The sequence below is a fragment of the Podarcis liolepis genome, assembly GCF_965112155.1.
Source record: "Podarcis liolepis genome assembly, chromosome: 5".
NCBI classification, from domain to species: Eukaryota; Metazoa; Chordata; class Lepidosauria; order Squamata; family Lacertidae; genus Podarcis; species Podarcis liolepis.
In genome coordinates this window covers 53291775-53311943 of record NC_139556.1, presented here as the reverse complement: position 1 = coordinate 53311943, position 20169 = coordinate 53291775, and the positions used below count along the sequence as shown (strand labels likewise).

General features: G+C 39.9%; 1 protein-coding gene and 1 long non-coding RNA gene across 29 annotated transcripts in view; one reads left to right on the top strand and one right to left on the bottom strand.

The window, feature by feature from the left end:
- ABLIM1 (actin binding LIM protein 1) overlaps positions 1-20169 on the bottom strand; it is a 221001-nt gene that overhangs the window by 13170 nt on the left and 187662 nt on the right. For 9 of the 28 annotated variants that reach the window (XM_083504849.1, XM_083504837.1, XM_083504832.1 and 6 more), the window contains 4 exons: positions 9801-9848; positions 4893-5039; positions 210-301; positions 19-115 (listed from right to left, as the gene is read on the bottom strand). In XM_083504849.1, coding sequence (XP_083360975.1) covers positions 19-115; positions 210-301; positions 4893-5039; positions 9801-9848 — 384 coding nt within the window. Of the gene's footprint in view, positions 1-18; positions 116-209; positions 305-4892; positions 5040-9800; positions 9849-12225; positions 12331-14785; positions 14807-20169 lie in introns of all 28 variants that reach the window. The other 19 variants (XM_083504842.1, XM_083504855.1, XM_083504829.1 and 16 more) reach the window with 8 other exon arrangements.
- Positions 1-20169, top strand: part of LOC310707711 — a 308528-nt gene that overhangs the window by 137532 nt on the left and 150827 nt on the right. The window lies entirely within an intron of this gene.

Below are 20169 nucleotides of genomic sequence, written 5' to 3'. Positions count from 1 at the left end.
TGTATGCTTTTCACTTACATGAATTAACTGGAGAGTCATAACGGCTGCTGGGAAGCGAAGACCTTTCCTTCTCCATTTCTTCTTTTAATATCAATTGTCCCAGACCTGAGTTGAGCTGCAAAAATGGGAATTAAAAATTGTACGTAAGCTATTGAAAACATCCAGTTCAATTGGCACAGATGAGTTATTTACATCAATATCATAACCACCTTCATCAGTTGTTCCTCCTGTAGCTGCCGACGTCTCTGAAGCTCCTCAAGATCTTCATCTCTGCCAGTGGACCTGCGGCGCATGTCAGAACCTACTTCCACAAAACCACAGCACAAAGAGAGCTTCTTGCACAACTGTACACAAGGATTGACAACCATTACCCATGTCTCCTTAGGCCTGCCGAATAAAATTTGCTTGCTGAATAACAAAACTAAACTCCACTAAACACAAAGCCAGATGTTCTATCAATTTTGTTTCAGAAATAGCTATGATATACTTATCTCCAGTTTAACTCTTTCACCTTCTGTGTAGAACCCAAATTTCTGTTACCTCCTAAGTGTGACATATACTGTAAATACTGTGGTTTCACTCATTTTACTAGAGGGCCATATTGAGGAAAACTGAGTGCCGACAGCCAAACTCCTGAAAACAGATATTTGGTAAAGTCCCATCGATACAACCATTGCTTGTATCTTTCTCCTCCGTGTTCCTAATTGAGAGGCCATGGTAGAGCTAATTTGGCCCAGGGCTTCAATTTTCTAAATAGTAATTTTGCACGTTTTAGCTACCGTATTTTTCACCCTATAGGACGCACTGGCCCATAGGACGCACCTAGTTTTTTTTTGGGGGGGGGGGGAAAGAAAAAAAAATTATTATCCCCAGGCTTGCTGATAGCTTCCTGAAGCCTGGAGAGCGACCCCTCTTGCTCTCCAAGCTTCAGCGAAAGCCTGCACTCGCCCCATAGGACGCACACAGATTTCCACTTCATTTTTGGAGGGGAAAAAGTGCGTCCTATAGGGCAAAAAATACGGTAATTTTTTCAAGTGGTAAGTGAATCTCGTACGCATTGTGGGCTGGATCCTGAGGCACCAGTAGAAAAAGCTCTGGCAGAATTCTGGCCCCAAAACTTTCGTACAATAGCTAGAGGAAGAGTTTGCACAACTTGGACTTGCATAAGCATGCATCTTGAAGTTTGTGCAAGAACTTGTGTTACAGAAGTGTACCATTGGATTTCAGCTCTCACAATAAGCATCTTGTGCTATGTTCAAAATAGCCCTTATGCTTATATAAGGGGACTTCCACTTTCTAAAGGGCACCTCTACGTCCAACTCCATTAAGTAAATTAAAACTTTGTCAGTTGTAACAACAGGGAATAATATCATAAAGAACTTGGGAATTAGGTGGGCCCTTTTAATAAAAGCTTTAGGATGAAAGATTTGAGCAACTCCATTTCTAGTTACCAATGGGAAGCTGAGATTTGGCCCATGTTTTTAGTGATATATGTTGTTATTATTACATTTATAACCCACCTTTCCTTCACTGAGCTCAAAGTGGAGTACATGGTTTATTCCCACAACTCTATATATGAGGTAGGCATAGCTAAAGTTTTAGAATTTCTCTTTCTCTCTCTCTCTTGCACTCTCCACAGGTTCACCAAGGAGAGGTATATAATATACTATTGCAAGAAAACATCAAAAGCCCTGAATCAATGGTTAAGGACTTTTTTAAAGTTTTGAAAAGATGTAAGACATAATCAATAATAGTGGTTGGATAAACATTTGGTCTTGAATCTAGAAACGCTGGACATTATTGCAGGCTGTAATCATATTCACATTCACTTGGGTTTAAGTCTCACTGAACTCAGTGGGACTTATTTCTGAGCAGAATGGCGAAGACTGTGCTATGAAGTTTTTCTTCTTCTGTGAAACATACATAATATTGACCCAGCTTACAAGGCTGTTGTGGAAAGCACTCTGCCAATTAGAAGAACCACATTTAAGATAAATAACATTTCAGGTTCTACAGTAAAACCTAAAATAAAGTATTAACCCAAGCATATGAATTCAGTTATTTTGCAAAGACTGCAAATGATTATGGATTTTTAAAATAGGGAAACACCGGAAATGTGAATAGGAAGGGTAAGATATGCAAGCAAAATGGACATGGGGACAATGGTGAATAAAGCAGATGTGGTGAACCATTGGCTCTCCAATTGTTGCTCCCAACATCCTTGGCCAGTGGCCATGCTTGCTGGGGCTGATGGCAGTTGTTACGGTAGTTTAGTAACATCTGGAGAGCCAAAGGTTCCCCACACCTAATGTATCATGACAGTGAGTACAGAACCATGAACTTAGCTAGATAGTACATGCATATACATGCATTTAAATATCAAAGGATGATTTTAAGAAGCAGAAACTGCTTCAAGAGTGTACATAACCCCTCCTGCCTGCCATTTTTCTGCTGCAAGTTCCTGCTTCCCAGGCTGCTTTTCCCCAAACACTGTTCTGGATGCATATTTTTCCCCTGTCTTCTCACAAGCATGAGTCTGGAGCCCAGTTTGCAGGGAGAAGCATTGCAGTGGGAAAATGGTACACAGGAGTAAGATTAGGCACCCTCGTCTCTCCTGCCACTACTGCTTGCTGAAAACAGCCAGCTCCTGAAGTCACTTTTCCTTCTCTAAGCACACACACACACCCACCCTATGAAATCTTTGCTGCCCCTGGGTCCTTCCGCATTTTGAACCTTTAGCAGACGTTGCTAACATTTTCCAAAATGTAAGATAACTGTTTCCTGTTTCTTATAAAGCTGATCACATTCCATGTTAGAAGAATAAATTATTTTCTTTAGAGATCCCCAAATGCCTGCTGTAGGTCCAAAGGCCTGCTGTGCCTTCTGGATTTGGTGAAGTCAGTATGAGATGATTTTAGCTATGGCCGTTTCATATGGTGAGTAAGCTGGCTTCATACACCCCATTATAGTCAGAGCTAATGCTTACTATGACCCACGGCGAACAAGCCCTCATTCTCATCTGTGTCACAGTATATCTGGAATTTGTTACCCAGTCATCTAATATTAATTTTAATAATATACTTAGGGTGCAGTCATACAATAATTTTGAAAGGAAAATCACCACTGTGAAATTTCCTACCCCCTCCATAAAGCTGGCATTGCAAAAAACTCTTTATGCTGACATGATCACACAATGACGAAAAAAAGGGTAACATTGATGTGATGTTGTAAAATCACCTCATACTGAGTTTCCCCAGCTAACATGAGAATCAGGCTTTTGTATGCAACCAACCGTTAACAGGTAACCAACAGTTACTGTATTTAAATAATCATGTGGACAGATAATATGACATGATACATATTGGGTTTTAACAAAAAAAGTGTTTTTAAAAATGAAAAAAGCATGGAAAATAAAATTAATATCTTAAGGCACAAATATGATGCTAATAGTAGGCCACTTTTAACTTCATTTATTTGGAAATCTGCTTGTGCTATGTATTGAAATCAAGAACTTTAAGGACATTTTGCAGCCTGAGATGATGGACCCATGTCCCCTCACTGAGTTCCATAGGGCTGGCAACTGACTCTTGCTCCATCACTGGCAACAGGATAACATCTTCCATTGCAGCTAAGGGCAGAAGGCTACCTTAGGAGGTGCAGGACAGGCTATGTGGCCCCACAGCTATGACCTCAAACACCTTGCCTCACTCATGCACTGTGCCACCTGGCACCTGCTCACTGCCTGGTCAAACAAACATTGCAATTCAGCAGCAGCGTGGTGCCAATGCCTGGGCACCAGCTCAGGATGATGTGTATGCCTGATTACAGAGTATGTCCCCCAGCACTTGCTGCCAAATGTGGTTGCCTCAGGTTTTCTAATAATATGACTCACCCTGTCTGTATCTTTGGTTTCCTATCCTAATTAGATACAGTGAAAAGGTGTTGAAGTAAGAAAATCCTTAAACAAGTCAGGCTTCATTGCAGCAGTCAATTTAACACATTGATTTGAATGAGATTATGAAGACAATGTTATTTGTAATCTCTTAACTCTGCCCCTGTAGACCAATTCCTTGGACACATTCCTCAGCAGGCACCTTTTGTTTTAACCTTTAAATGCCTGCTGAAAACTTTTCCATGCTGCCAAGTTATGCAGGCAATTAAGAAAACACATTTCAGTAATAGGTGATGGTCTCTGATTTTAAGTTTTTACAAAATTTTATTGTATATAGATACTGTGGTTGAAACCACACTTGATTTTTATGATATAGCAGCATATAAATATATTCATAAAGAAATGATAATATTTTTGACTAGAAACTAAGGAGAAATATCCAAATCCTCACTTTGCTTCTCAAAAAGTTTCCCACAGAAACCTCAACTTCCTGTTTAAACTCTCTGAATTCAAAAAGTGCACTGTGATTTTGGGGGCCAAAAGCTCTTCAAAGGGGGAAATCGGAGGAACAGCATGTACACATGGGGAAAAAATCTCCCTTCATAAAGCTCTTGCGATAAACCCTAAATGTCTTTATGAACTCTAGATACTTTAAAGCAAAGCTTAGAGGTTCTGTGTTAGGCATGCATGGGAGGGGTCCAAATGAGAAGGAAACGCAGGAAAACCTGGGAGTGTGCACTTCCATGGAATGTAGACTCCAGGGATTAGAAATCCCAGAGTCTGAGGTTATACATTCCAAACTACAGGGTTTTCCAGGGAAACCCCTCTCCCCATCTTTTCACATTATATAGTGTAGCACCCATAAGACTCTTAAGGATCAGGTGCAAATGAATTCAATGTCCCTGTATCACACACTAATTAATATTAGTCTAAATTTATTTATAGGTTAGTAGAAAGCTGGGGGTGGGGTTTACACTTTTTGTCACTTGTTGTTCCATACCTACAGCCGCAAGTGCGGGTGGACCTGGCCAGTATTCTGTCTCAATCTTTGGAATCTCGTTGGGTGCTGGAGCGTGGGCTGCTGGGAACTTGGAGGACTTGATGATATCATCGGAAGACTTGTTCTGGGCTGCCAGGGCAGCTGCATCTAGATGGCAATCAGGGGAACTTAAGCTATCAGATTAAGTTGCTCCATCAAGGCTATATGGTTCTTTTCTACTTCATGCTCTCTTACAATTGAAATAGTTAACACTATAAGCACTATTATTTCATCTCCTTATTCAGCAAGTGAGGGCCCCTCCAGACATCCTTTTTATTGTGCATTCTTGATGGTGTTGGGGCAGTTTTATACAATCACTCTTTCAATACAGTTTGTGACTGCAAAAATTTCGGGGCAGTCAAACTGCCCTGTATCCAATTGATGCATGTTTTGTAGCTTCTTGTTGAAGTCCTGTAATTTCTTACAGCACAAATATTCTGGGAGTGGCAGTGGTGGTTGTCCTGCTTTTGTTCGGCAATAGCACAGAAAATGCCCCTCCAGAGGACAATAATGCAGTAACACTGGGGAAGCATCACAGAATGTAAATAAAGCTGAAAGACGGGTGGATGGTTCAGGATAAATCTGCCACTAACACACTATTACTGTGTCAATGACAAGTGTAAGACACCGTGTGCCTCCACCCACCCACGGTGGACACACACACACAAATAAAACACCAGTCTGGAGAAGCCCTGATATAATACTCCTATTAACATATTGTGGCCAAATTTTAAGTTCTAATTTCTGCAAGAAAACCCCAAGTTTCATGAGAACAGCGCATTTGAAGGATGCATACAATCACAGCATTAAATCAGAAGTTACAGTGGAGTTCTGTAATGGAGTGAACCTGGCTTCCTCCCACCTTTACAATGTAAATAACAGACAAGTAAGTCATCCAAAAGCTTGAATTCAGCTATCTTGCCTATTCCAAATGCTTCAGGGAGGCATATGGGATGCACACGTAATCATTTAAAACAGGGAACCCGTGGCCTTTCAGTTGTTGTTGAACTCCAACCAACATAGACAGCATGGTCAGGGAGTGTAAGGTGCTGGATTTCAACAACATCTGGAAGGCCAAGATGTCTGATTCAAATGCTCTTTAGTTGCCTCAGGCTGCTTTTTTTTAAAGAAGTTGCAAAATTGTTCCCAGGTCAATGGAGGTGGGTTTGTGACGGGTTTGTGTCTGCTAATTAGCTCTATGTACAGCAAACTTCTGCAAAATTTCACGGGACCAGTTTTCCTGAGCTTGATCTGGGAGAGAAAATTGTTTTGTTTGAATAGAACACAAGTATATTTCCAGAGTGGCACTATCATTTCAATAATCCTAGGTTTGTGCACAGCTTTAGAATGGATTTACAAAGCAAGTCCATTGGAACCACAAAAGCATTATATGGCAGTCTCTCTTTTTTAAAGCAACTGCTGTTAATAAAAAGAAGAGTTCAGTGTGCCTCTTGGTTTCCATGTAAGGCAAGAAGCCAGGGATATTTTAGTAGTCTACTGGATGTAATCTCATGACATTTTACAAAATTTCTCCAATGGGAATGAAATTTGCTGTGTATTAATAACTGTAAACTTTCTACATTTCCTTAACACATTCATTAAATAAATACTTTTTCATCAGTCCCAATCAGTAGTTGGGTAACTGCTACATAATAATTAGCTTCATTTTATTTTGGTTAAAGCTCTTATTAAGCATCCTTGATGTTTACTTCAGAGCATTGTCATCACCTTGTGAAATTGATCCCAAAGCAAGGTATAGTAATAGTGTAATATTTATCCTGGCAATTCACTTAGGGTGAAATTATACTATCATTATGTATGAGGGAACATCGCCATGAGATGCATGCAACTGTTCTTAAGATCCATGTATATTTGAAAAGAAGAAGGCAGATTTAATGCCAGTAAATAACAAAGAAAAAACATCACCTCAGGGCAGAGTTTTACATATACAAAATGACAGTGTAGTTTCACCCTTTGCTGTTTTCAATAACCAAATGTTAGGCTGATTCCACTGTGTATGAAGCAACTAAAAAAGATAGAAAAGAATGTGAACTAGAAAAACTATTTCCCAAGATATATTTTGTGTCTTTACTATTTTAAGGTTTGTGTTTCTGAAAGCCTCCAAAGGGTATTTTCAGACGTCACAAACTTAGCTAAAACCGAGACCTGTATCAGAAAATGTTAGAAAGTTATACAGGGCCATGCTTGCATAAGAAGAGAAAGGGTAAATCCAGATATTGATTGTCCATCTGCATATCATATAAATATACTTCAATGTTTTAATGCTCCGTTCAAATGAATTTGGCCATTTTACCTGTGATCACTTAGAGGAGAGGTGGGAAACCACCAGCCAATGGACCTAATCAGGCCCTGAACGGTTCTCAATTCGACCCTTAAGACCCTTTCCCCTAAACCATGGCCATCTCAGCCTTAGACTGCAACTCCATGATATTTTAAGACTTTGTTAACATTTCTTAAAGTACATTTTTAAATGAAAGTCCTGTAACTATTTAGTCACGCATGATGGAAGGGAAAGTCTTTATCAGATGCTACTACATAGTTAAAACCTTAACTAGATTCATTCTCCAGAAGAAGAGAAAGTAGAGTGAAAGAATACTAACTTTTAAAAGTTTGCAAGTTATAATAAAATGTAGAGTTTTTAGGGAAGAGCAAACAAGAAACAAAAGATGTTTACTTGCAGAAGCCCCCTTACTATTTTGAAATATAATAAAAATTGTTCATAAGAGATGTAACTAACTGGAAATATCTTGTGCACAGGCTTAAGTGAAACAAATGAAAGCTGCACAAGAGTTTCATCCTGTGCAGACTAGCAGCTCTCTTTCATTTCAAAGGGGGCTTATGAACAAGAAAAGTTCCTGAAAAACTGTGAAGTCTTAATGCAGAAGTGAAGAACCTTTTTCAGACTGAGGGCACATTCCCTTCTAGGCAGCCTCCCAAGGGTGGGGGGCTCACAGGCAAAAGTGGGCAGAGCAATGAATGTAGATTTAACCTTTTTACAGTAGGTCAGTTTCTAAACATACTGAATATACCCCTTTCTATCCTCCACCCAGGCAAGCAAGGGACACATTCCAGCCAGCCAAGATCAGTCCTAGAATGGTGTGGCTGGGGAGCAGGGGTGGGTGACTGAGGAGGGTGTGTAGCTTGCGGAGAGTCCTGAGGGCCAGAAGAGAAGTCTCATTTGATGCCCAGATCGGAGGTTTCCCATCCCTGCCTTTAATGGATAAGGAGCAGCTACCTTGGCTCATTGCTCAGGGAATTACAAAAACATGCCTTCCAACAGTACTTACGTATTAGAATTGATGAGGTCAGTGGCAAAAACATTCACATGTTAATGGGAGGTGAGTAGACACAATAAAAATCATAGAGAAATAAAAATGATGTCAAGAAAAAAATTAAATGGCATGATTAAAAATTAAATAAATAATAATAATAATAATAATAATACAAATGCCACCCCATAACAACCATCAGCCGTCAAGCAATCTCAAACTTTTGCATCCCTCTGCCACCCCTGATCTTCCTACTATTTCTGTTTCCATGAGTCTTTACCTAAAAGCTATAATTATAATTAGTTTCTTTCTAGATACTGTGAAAAATGTATTTTCGTAGCCAGATCTCCAAAGACTACTGAAATTCCCTCAGAAAATACTGCAATGTGACCTTTGCTGTTAAAAAGAAATTGTGAATTGCTAATTGTGAATGCTCCATTGTCAGTGCAGAACCGCTGAGGAATAACCCTGCTATGAAGACACACTATCGTTTTTTACTCGGAGCATTCAACATTGGGCACATGTTGAAAGACACTCTGTAGTTACTACAGACATTCTACTGCTTTGCCCCTGCACTCAAAAGCAGATTCTTGTCAGTTCTACCTCATTTTAAGCTCAGTCGAGCACAGCAATACACAATGGAGACCAAGCTTGCTCCCATGCCAGCATCAATAAATGAATGAGGGTCATGAGAGAGATGAGCGTGCTTGTTGGATTATGCTCTTTCAGTATTCATTGGGACCATGCCTTGGTCAAGTGACTTTCCCCATCATTTCTCATATTATTAAAGTGGGTATTCCAGTGGACAGGAAAACTGATTTAAAAACCTAACTGTTCCTGTCAGAGTTTTTTAGCTAGTTATGACAGTTTCCAAGAGATATGTTGCTTTCAATATTTCCAGAATTATTAGTGCAATATCTTTAAGCAAATTTGCATGTGGAATGCTGGCCTGCTAGCTGTAAAACAACCCTACATGACTGCAGCTTATATGACTGAAACAAAGGCCAATAAGACATGTACTATTCCTGTTTGCAAGCAGGGTACTACATAACAAAGTAGCCGTGATGGATTATCATACTCTGGAAAACGACATTCAAAGCAGTGAGGCACACAGTGTAAAGTAATCCTTCATCTTACACGGGTTTGGTTCCAAGCATTATGCATATGTGTGAAAATTGCATATAGTCAAACCGCGGCGCTACTCTGCGGCTAGTGTATCTGCAGCACTCCCAGAGCCGGCGCAATGAGTAGGCCTTGCCCAGCAAGCAAGACCAAGAGTTTAAAAGCACATCTTGTGCCAGGTCTGCTTGTGTTACCCTGTGCCTTGCTTGGGAGTTGCACAATTTCAACCAGCCTGCTGCCAAACACATGTAGGTTGAGAGATCTTTCTGCCTTTAAAACACCCTCTGTTTACATCAGAAAAAATGAAACATAAAAGGTGATAAAGCAGGCAATAATCCGCTAATGTTACAAAAAATTAACATGAAGACAAAGCTCTGGGTAAGTCAACAGTTCAGTCATGCAGCTATTTAATATATTAAGATTGTCCCACTTTGAAAACAGAAAGAATAAGGTTTACCATGCTGTTTGTAGATAGGAGGTTTTCTATAAATATTGATGCCTTGATCTGTAAAAATAAAAAGCAGAAACATGAGACTATTGGGACATCTTCAATTAATGCTGGGAAAGAGGGAAGAAATCAAACACTAAATTGACAGGTATTCCAAACCGAGGACTTGGCACAAGTATCCAGGAAACTAATTTCAGTATCGCATAAAAGAGAGAAGTATCTGATGAAAACAAAACACAAAAACAGATGGGAAAATATCACAGACAGATGACATGAAATCTTTGACATATAGAGTTGGCAACCTGGTGATGTACCTAAAGGCACGGGCCATTCAGTTTAATGTCTTAGTAGATTGTTAGTGGGATAAACATTTCACAGGAGGTGCAACCAAAAGAGATATGCCAGGGGTGGAGACAGGAGCATTCTGGCGGAAAATAGCCCCCAAATGACTACTGGGAAATTGTGCAACTGCAGCTCAATTTCTCCTCCAACCACAGACATCACAAATAGCAATGATGTACATTTACAGTCAAGGCTTCAGAACATGTTTCATTCAGTGCAATCCTATGTATGCCTACTCATAAGTAAGTCTCATTGAGAACAGTGGGACTTGCTTTCAGGTAGATGTGTGAAGGATTGCAGTGTAAATCTGCCATTTTGAAATTCAGCCATATTCTCCGTGATTCTATTGAGCCTCTGCAATGTTTCTTACCACACTTATTGGTTTGGTGGTACAACCAACTCACACCACCAACCACATATGTTCATATTCAGAAGCATTTTATGGCATAGAGCCTGGACTTAATACAGTATTTCTCTAGCAATGACTTAAATAGTACAGAATGTTTTCATTTGTGTGTTTTTTTTAAATACATGCTTGGATATACTCTCAAGGAAAAGTTCATGTTCCTCTTAAATATAAAATGCACAGACACTGAAAATTAATATGACAACACAAACAAAATGGAGAGAGGATTCTTAGAAAGCTTGAGGTAGAGTCAAAAATAAATAACCCAAAAGGCATGTTCTTTGGGTTGTTGTTTTTCTTAAAAAAGATTTAGCTAGGGTAACTCAGTAGACAAAGAAAACGGAATGCTATATTGTAGCCTGATCCTACGCATGTTTACTCAGTAGTGCCACTGTGTTTGGTGGGATTGTAGCCTCGTAGTGGCAAGATATGTTTAATGCAGGCTATCCCTCTTAGATGTGTAGCAGCTAATTAATGGCTAGAATATATCAGTAATGGTCCAACTCTAAACCATAAAAAGGGTTATGCTGTTGGTTCAGCTCCACATCCCCCACCCTCCACTATACCTTCTCTGTATGTTAAGCAGTTACAATATGTGTGTAATCTCTTAAGAATGTCTTGGAGATCCATGACCATGAAGGCAGATGTTATATCAGCAGCAGTAGCTCCTAAGTCTGTGGCCAAAATTTTCAGCCAGACAGGCACGTCTCTATTACTTCCAGAGAAACAACTCTAATTGACACGGAAGAAAATGGGGCCATAATTCTTTATCTCCTCAAAATACATTGGAACAAGAGTTCTTTGATACAAACTAACCGCAACTCAATGTTTTGCTTAATACTGAATGATGACATATCCATTGCTCACTGAGACTGCTCAAGAGACATTAAGCCACAGCCATTGCTAGAAAATGGCTACCAGGTTATCTGCAGCATTCTCAGCAGACAATACTATAAAAGCAGAGTGTAATATACACAAGGCTGAACTTCTAGCAGTATCCCTGGCTCCTTCTCAAGCATTAAAAAGTGTACAGAAGCAAAGTAAATAATGTGAAGCTTTAATGTTAAATTAATAATTTACATCAATGAGAACTACTTCACACAGGAATCTACAGATTTAAGGCCCTAAATGAAGCCTACCAGAGGGCGCCACAGTAACAACTAGATGCAATGAGTCTGTTTAAGCAATATTATTCTTAACAGAAAGCACAGTCATTGTGCCACAAAAAAATGCAAAGTGTCTGACAGTGCAATTCTAAGTATGGTTGCTCAGGTCCCATTGAGTTCCATTAGACGGGCTTCCTAGTATTTTTGTTTAGGATTGTAACCTGAATCCTGCCTCTTCAAGTCATGAAAAACAGGAACTAACAGGTAAGATGTGTTTGGTGCTACCAAGAAGTGGCTTGGGCCATGTACATGGTGCTCTTACCAAACTACATTGTATCCTCCCTATTCCAAAATCTCTAAGAGAAAGATTTAATTTCAACGCTTAAATCTTTCTGCAGCCAGCTTTTTCTAATTCCTCTCAAAATAAAACCAACAAGCCCTGCATTTCAAAGCAGTTCATGGTATACTCCAAAAAACAAACGAACTAAACAGCATGAGATAATGGAGACAAGACAAGGGTTACAAAGGCTACTGGTCTACACTATGACAGGACACCGAGACATACATTGCCAGCTCCTACCTGGAACATGGAAATGTTTAGGGGCCTGAGCGTAAGTTGGTGTTAGAGGGCGGCTGTCTGGCCGGTAAGGGGCAGGGGAGTTCCGACCGCTGGACGGCTCATTGCCTCCAATGAGGAGAATGGGGAAACAGAAACAAAAACAAAAACAGCAGTAAAGAAGCAGGCATAATTCAAAAACCCAACCAAAAGACGGTGGAAAAGGAAAACCAGGGAGGAAACAAACAAAAAATATATATAGTTGGTAGTCAGGAAATATGGCTAGCGTTAGAAGGCACTGCTAGTCTGTGCTAAGAGAGACATTCACATCAGGCTGGAAATCAGGCAGCTTGCATCCTCTCATTTGTACATTCCAACAGCATGCGTGAGGAAGAATGCAGTCAAATTAAATGGACAAGCCGTGGAGCGGAATGGGAAGTTACATGGTAATGATTTAATATCAGCCAGGGTTCACACTTTCAGTTGAAGAGTCATGGCATTTGGCAAAGTCATTGCTAGGCAAACCCCAAGTCAAATTATCTGCACCCTTAGAAGAGAATCATTTATTTCAAATGATCATACATGTACGAGAAGGAGAAAAGCTTCAGATTAATTATTCTGGTTTGCTCTTTCTTTGATTGATCAAACTAGCATAAATAAATAACTGCACTCCTTTTTCTCTAGGGTCTTGTTTTTCATCTCATCTCCAGGAAATTATCTTATGGTAGGTATGATGAGCCTGTGGCCCTCGCAATGAGGCTGAACTCTAACTCCTGTCAGCAGGTCCATACAGAACTTGTCTGGGGCCAGGGGCTGGAGTCTTGTTAGAATAAAGTTATAAACTCAAACAGCGCAAGTCCAGCAGGCCCCTGAGAGGCTCCCCCAGCCAGCTTAGCACTCTAAAGGTCCAGAACAAATGTACCTGGCTGCCTTCCCCTCCACATGGGCCTATCTGTGAGTCCAGGGCAGCATGGCCAATTGTCAGGGATGACAGGAGTTGTAATTCAACAACTGCTAGAGGGCGGGGAGGGGGCACATGGGGAGCTGTTCTATTGACACTTTCCCACATTTTCATTCATGAACAGAAGCAGTCAAAGTATGTTTTCCCTTCAATGCCAGCTGCACAGCCAGTGATACATAGTGATTAAGTGAGTGACTGAAAGTTTGGACTGGAGATTCCTTCTAATCAACAGGGAGACCAATGCATTGTTGTATAAACTCCAATTGTGTGCAATACAGCTGCACACATAGGTGTTTTATGCTTGCATGGAAGGGACAGCGTATAAAACCTGTCCAAGCTTTTCAAGCTTGAACTATGTCAATGGGACTCTGAATCACTTTATCCCATGTATATGTCCTACGTTGTTAGCCTGCTCTTCAACCCAAAGGGTCTTCAGAGAAGCTCACAAATGAAGAGGATTAGAAACAGTCAACTAAAACAAATACAGCAATTATAAAACCAGTGTAACAGCGGAAGCCAATATTAAAAGTAGATTAAAAAGAGCTAAGCAAGATTAAAACCATTATTCAAATAATATCTAAAATGCCTAGGCAACTAAAACAGTCTACAAGTGGCACCATAAGGTAATAGAGTCAACATCAGGTGAGCCTCCCTGGAAAGGGCCTGTGTCTGCTATTGAATGGCACTCTCTGATACAGTTTTCTGATGTGCAAACTGTTCCTTTAAAAACCTGGGAGTGGGTTATCAATATGCCGAAGGGAGGGAATCCAATTCATTCAGTTCATAGATTACTCAACTCATCCCTAAAGCTCAGGATCAGTAAGAACTTAGTTTATGTCTATCCTCATACATGTGGCTTTTCAAAGACACTAGCGATCAGTTAGTATCAGTGCTAAAAAAAAGTGAATGACTGCTTGGAGAGAGACATATATTTTCTGTAGAATATGTATTTATTAGAAAATAAACATTAAATCAATAGATGTGGTGTATTTACAGTGGGTTATGGTAACCCATAAGAGAGAAAACAGCCAATGGAAACCAGTCCTCATGGAGTGGCTGCTATGTGGCTTCAAGTGGCCTCCATGTGGCTTTTATGCTATGCTAACTTTGTTTGTTCAAGGCAACATTTTACAGTTCAAAATTGGGATGCACCATCATGTGGTTCTCAACCTGCTAGAAATATCCTACAAACATGTACATTAAACTTTTTTAAAAAGAGGAATTGGTTATCAGCTTTTCATCACACTTTTTTTAAACCTCTGTTTGGCTCTCTAGTAAATTTGCATTGAAATGCTATTTGCAGAAAGCTGAAGGGTGACAGTAATCTCTACTGACAAGCATTAAGTTAAATGGAAAGAACAAAGGACCCTTGATATTCTGGTCAAACAGCCCTGTGCTACAGACTGAGCCACAGATTTACACATCTGTGAATAGAGGCCAATATGAGTGGCTGAATTGTCCCTAACATGTTGTTAGCTAAAGTAGTAAAATGTATCTGTTAGAATGACACTTGGAAGGAAGGAAGCATCAGCAAAGAGGGAGTGAACATGGGTAAGAACAACAACACAAAGTCCCTCTGGGTATTGGAGAGGGGTGTCACAAGAGAGCTGAGACATGGCATACCTATGTAGAATGGAGCCGCATCTGAGAAAAGAAAAGGAAAAAAGTCATGTACAGAAATGAGGATAAAACAAATGGGAGAATAGAGCTGAATGCATTCATGAGAACCATGGTGGTATTTTTCAACTAAAAAAAAAGGAGAAAAAACATATGGCTATGTAAGCACATGTAATTAAAGGGTGGGGGAGTGCAGAAAGCAGTCATGGAAGCACGGTGCTACTTTTTGGTTCTCAATCCAGCAGATAAGCTTATCAATAATTTTTAAGAGAAATTGTCAACTGGTGCATGTGGGGAGAGGTAATAACTAAGACTGCAGCTGTAGAGGGAAATCTTAACCCTTCCCCTCTCACATGCTCCTGTCAACTGCTTTTCCTTCTCATATCTGGTGGGTTTTTTTATCCATGTGACTGACAATCAGTTGTTATATAAGGATTTGAATTCTCTCCGCATCCTACTTGTGAAACTCCGTATACCTATAATGCAGTGGCAATTTTGGGAGATGGGGTGGAGAGGGGGTGATTGCTTAGTTTTGTTCTTGTTTTTATTATGCATTTTGTGTTTTCATGAGATCTTCAAATGAAGGGAATATACAAACTTAATAAACAATAAAACAAATAAGTTTTATTACTAACCAACCTTGCTGGGTCATCTTAAGGGATATTGATATAATGTATGTGATCCAAACCCCATGAAAGCAAAATACATTCCTGCAGGGTTTTTTTACCTATCTACCCTACTTGAAACATGAAGTTTCTAAACGCTTCAAAGCCAAAACTTTCAAAGAAGATGAACTCTCCCCTCCAGAAAGTCACAATCAGATTAATATACAATCAATCATTACCTTAGGTCCATTTAATTACTGATTTATTCAATATTGCCAATTGCAATTTAAAATGGCTGAGAATCTAGCACAAATCACTTTAGCACACATCTGGATGGTAGCTTTCTGTACTCTCATGTCATAGTTTGGCATCACAAGTACGTGGGAAAAGCTCCTAGAAAGAGAAGCACCTTTCTTCCTGGGAGATGCTGTATGAACATTGTGAAGGCATCTGAGCACATAGCAGAGCCTGTGCTGGTTCCATAATTGGCACCATTAACTTTGTGCAGAAGTGGGGAAGCCCAGCATGGCCTTAAGCTACTGCTGAGTGTGGACTGCAGATATCAAAACATCACCCCTAGGCACATGCACACATAGTCATGCTGGCACTTTCGCATGGAAGTATATCCCATATCTTTATTGTACAAGATACAATTAAATGCCCTTCTGTTTTTCCCGATTTTGTCATTCGAATGGACAAAGCAGGACACAAATTTGAGTTACACACGAAAATCTTTATTTCAGAAACTGATAACTATGAGCTGAACCTCAGTGAAGTTTGCCATGTCAAATCTAAAGGAGCCACTAGCTCTACCATATTATGAGAGAGAATGGGAATGCCTTGAGAAAGGAGGAGGATGCTACAGTAGGTCTGCAGCATGGAAATGTTGAACTGGAGTTTATGGATCAAGTGCATGCAAACATGAATTGTGCCTCTGTTTTTAAGGGACCCCATGTGTAAAGGATGAAGTGAGTTTTGCTATGGTGAGGATTAAAACAAACTGGAACGAAAAGGTTGTAAAGTGTGTCTTATTACTGGAGACAGGAGGAGGTTAAGAACTATTATCATTTCCGATAATGGCCCATGGAAACCATGCAATCTATTTAACATCCATATTACTTCAGTTCAGGACACTGAAATGTGTAGTATAACTTGAGCATAAATCTTCCTGGCTTTTAGCAATTCACCTAATCTACTGCTGCTCACATCAGCTCCTGAGTGAGTGATTCAGGAGGAGTTGAAAATTATATAGGGCACATTGGGAACAAGGAGGAATGGATACCGGGAGGAAAATGGGTAGACAAAGTGGCAGGATACAACAAAACCAAAACACCAAACCGGCTTGCAAATATAAAGGACAATTTTACTTAGTTCAACAAATTAAAGCGCAACGTGCATATCAAAGCCTGGAGATCTACATATGGCCATGTGAAGAACCCTTTCTTGCAACCATTCCCACTTACAGGACTTTGCGCTTCCAGTAGATAATTAACTGTAGAACGATTCGCTTGTTTCAGCTGTGCTATGACACTATTACTATATACATTATTGGCAGAGTTGTGCCACTAGTTGACTGTATGTCTATAAGTATCTCCAGGCTTTGATATGCACATTGCACTCTAATTTGTTGAACTAAGTAAAATTGTCCTTTATTTTTGCAAGCCGGTTTGGTGTTTTGGTTTTGTTGTATTACAATCGTTATAACACCTGATACTTTTTTTGTATACAAAGTGGTAGGATAGTCATCATGGAGGATCAATATACTGGCAGGAAGATGGAGCAAGCTACCTGGAACAGGTAGGGAATTTTAAGAGTTAAATAGTGTGACAGTATGAAAAGCAAGCTAAACTATGAAGATAGTTTTTAAGAGAGATGAATCTTAGCTTTTGACTATAAGTAGTGACTGTACCATGTCACTCCAGACAATAAAAATGTTATATGAATGCACCCTCTCATGGTGGTTTGCCCAGTGGTAGAGGCACATGCTTTGCTTGCGATAACTCCCAGTATCAATTGCTGGCATTTCCAGGTAGGGTTAGGTAAGCTTCCTGTCTGAAACTGTAGAAAGCCACTGCCAATCAGTGTAGATATGCTATAAGGAAGCTTCCTGCATTCCTAAGACAGGAGCTGGGATTTGTTATATTAGAGCAAGCCTTGTTGTTCAACGCTGGGGTTTGCCAGTGTATGAGCTGGGAAAATGACCTGAATCTGGCCTTAGATTTGAGGGAAGGAGGCTACGCTAGAAGGCATTGTAAGTGAAAAATGTCTCTGTGCGAAGCTTGACAGACATGGTGTTATTTGTGTTGGAAGTTGAAGCATGGGGAGAGCTGCTACTGGAGACCTTACAGAAAATATAGGACATGTCAATGTGTTTGAAGAGTGAGATTCAGAGTTATGGCAATTCCAGAGTTACGTTTCCAAGGCAGCAAAATTCTGTCACCTTGCTGTTCAAAGAGCCACACTTTCCTAAAACATAAGAAATGGAGCACTTCACCTAAGGAGACCCTTAGAAAGGACATACTTCCTCGAAGATGGAGAAGGTATGTCAGGTCTAACACAGTCATTATGACGCAAGTCTGAGGCATGCCGGGAGTCACACAGCTGATAGCCACTTGATGGAGATGTGCCTTATTAGCTTTCCTTGAATGCTAATAAATCTCCAGTCTGTCTGACACTAGCTTGAATGGCCTGTCTCCTTACCTTTGACATGGGGGATGAAGTGGTGTCGGAAAGGGGAGTAGGGGCGGGAGTCATTGTGGGTGGAGATGGGACTGCTAGTGCGCAGGTGGGCTAACCGCTGCACACCGTTAGACTGCAGCTCTGCAGCGGCAAGAAATCGTGAGGCAAGACAAAATGGAAACAAAGAAAAGAGAACACAAAATAAGACAGAAGCAGGGCCAGTGGCTGGAGGCGGGGAGAGAACAGAGGGAGAAAAGCACTAAACAAACTAGGAAGAAATAAGATTACACAAATATTAGGAAAAGTCATAGGAAGAAGGTGAAAACTCAAGATTGCCACTGGATACTTCCTTAGCCCAGGCTTAAATTAGTACTCTCTCTATATAGCAAAAAATAACTATTATACATGCATCACACACCCTGAACCCAAATGAGTTTCAGAAGCAGCAACTGTCTGGGTGACAACCTGACCAAACAATGCCAAAACAAAGTACAAAGTCCTTTTAAAATTGTTCTAAGAAATTCTGGAAGAAGAGTTTAGTCATTCCACTAAGAACACCAGGAACACCTTGGGGCCTTATGATGAAAGTTTTTAATACAGTGGTGCCCCGCAAGACAAATGCCTCGCAAGAAGGAAAACTCGCTAGACGAAAGAGTTTTCCGTTTTGGAGGTGCTTCGCAAAACGAATCTCCTATGGGCTTGCTTCGCAAGACGACAATGTCTTGCGAGTTCCTGCTGGGTTTTTTTCCTTCCCCCCTTTTTCTAAGCCGCTTATCAGCTGATCCGATCAGCAGATAAGCCGCTAAAAGCCGCTAATAGCGCTAATATTGCTAATCCACTAATCCTTCAATGGGCTTGCTTCGCAAGACGAAAAAACCACTAGACGAAGAGAATCACCGAACGGATTCTTTTCATCTTGCGAGGCACCACTGTATAATATAGATACTGGAAGAGAGCCATTTTTGAATAGAATATATATTCTAATCAATGTAGCCTTTCATGTGGTTTATCAATGAGGGAATTTTCAAAAAGTGCCTTTAGGTCACTTCCAAAATCATTCTGGAAATTTTGAGATCTGGGGTTACAAAAAATCTGCAAATATCTGCTATTGTGTGAATAACGGTGTTCCTTGTCCAACTTTGGGGGGGAAATTCCCAGTCATCTCAAAATATAATATTGGTTGTTTCCCCAGTAATTTGAACTGCTCTCAGAAACCATTTTATTTCCTGCATTTATTTAAATACACAATGCTAGAAAGCTATTCAAAATACCAGCAAAGCAAACTGAATCATTGTCTCAATCTTAATAAATCTCACAAATACAATTTTGAGAAATGGCATGTCCTACATCTTGTCATATTTCACACTCTTAAGTTAGTTAAATCATGGTTTAAAGGAAACACTGTACCATTCTTAGTTACAATTACAGTTGAAATACTAAATTCTGTTCATAGATTATGTTCACAAATTCACATACTAAGAGTTGTCATATAGATCCTTCCTGAAATGGAATCAGTTGGAGATTACCAACTATATTTTATTGCTTTTGACTATATTATACTGACAGATAAGTACACCTAATGCCAAAATGCAGGTGGTTAAAAATGGAAGTAATAGCTTCTGATCTTTTCCTTGAGGCCATACCAGAGAAGGAAAGAGGAGTGGTTCATTCATTTGTCCTTAATTATTGTTGAGCAATATGAGGCCAATGAGGCCTGAATGAGGCCAATGCCATCTTGGATCATCATTTCCCACAGAAATAAAAACAACTAGCCATTGTGCTCTGTCAAACTCTTAAGAAAGCCTGGATTTGTTTATCACCTAGCATATATGGAGCTATAATCACAAGAAGCAGAAATGTGAAGCTTTTTCATAGATTCCAATAGATTCAGTTGGCTCAACCATGTATATCTTGAAGAATTCATCATCATCTTGTCAGTGCTATATGATAAACCAAATTTCATTTGTGCCTTTTATATGAAAAACCTCTTCAACATTTTAAGCTTACCATTTTAAGCTTACCATCATCATATGAAGGCACTCAAACTTGATACTAATAAATTCCTTTGTGAAAAACATGCATCTAGACATTTGCTTCACCTGCTTT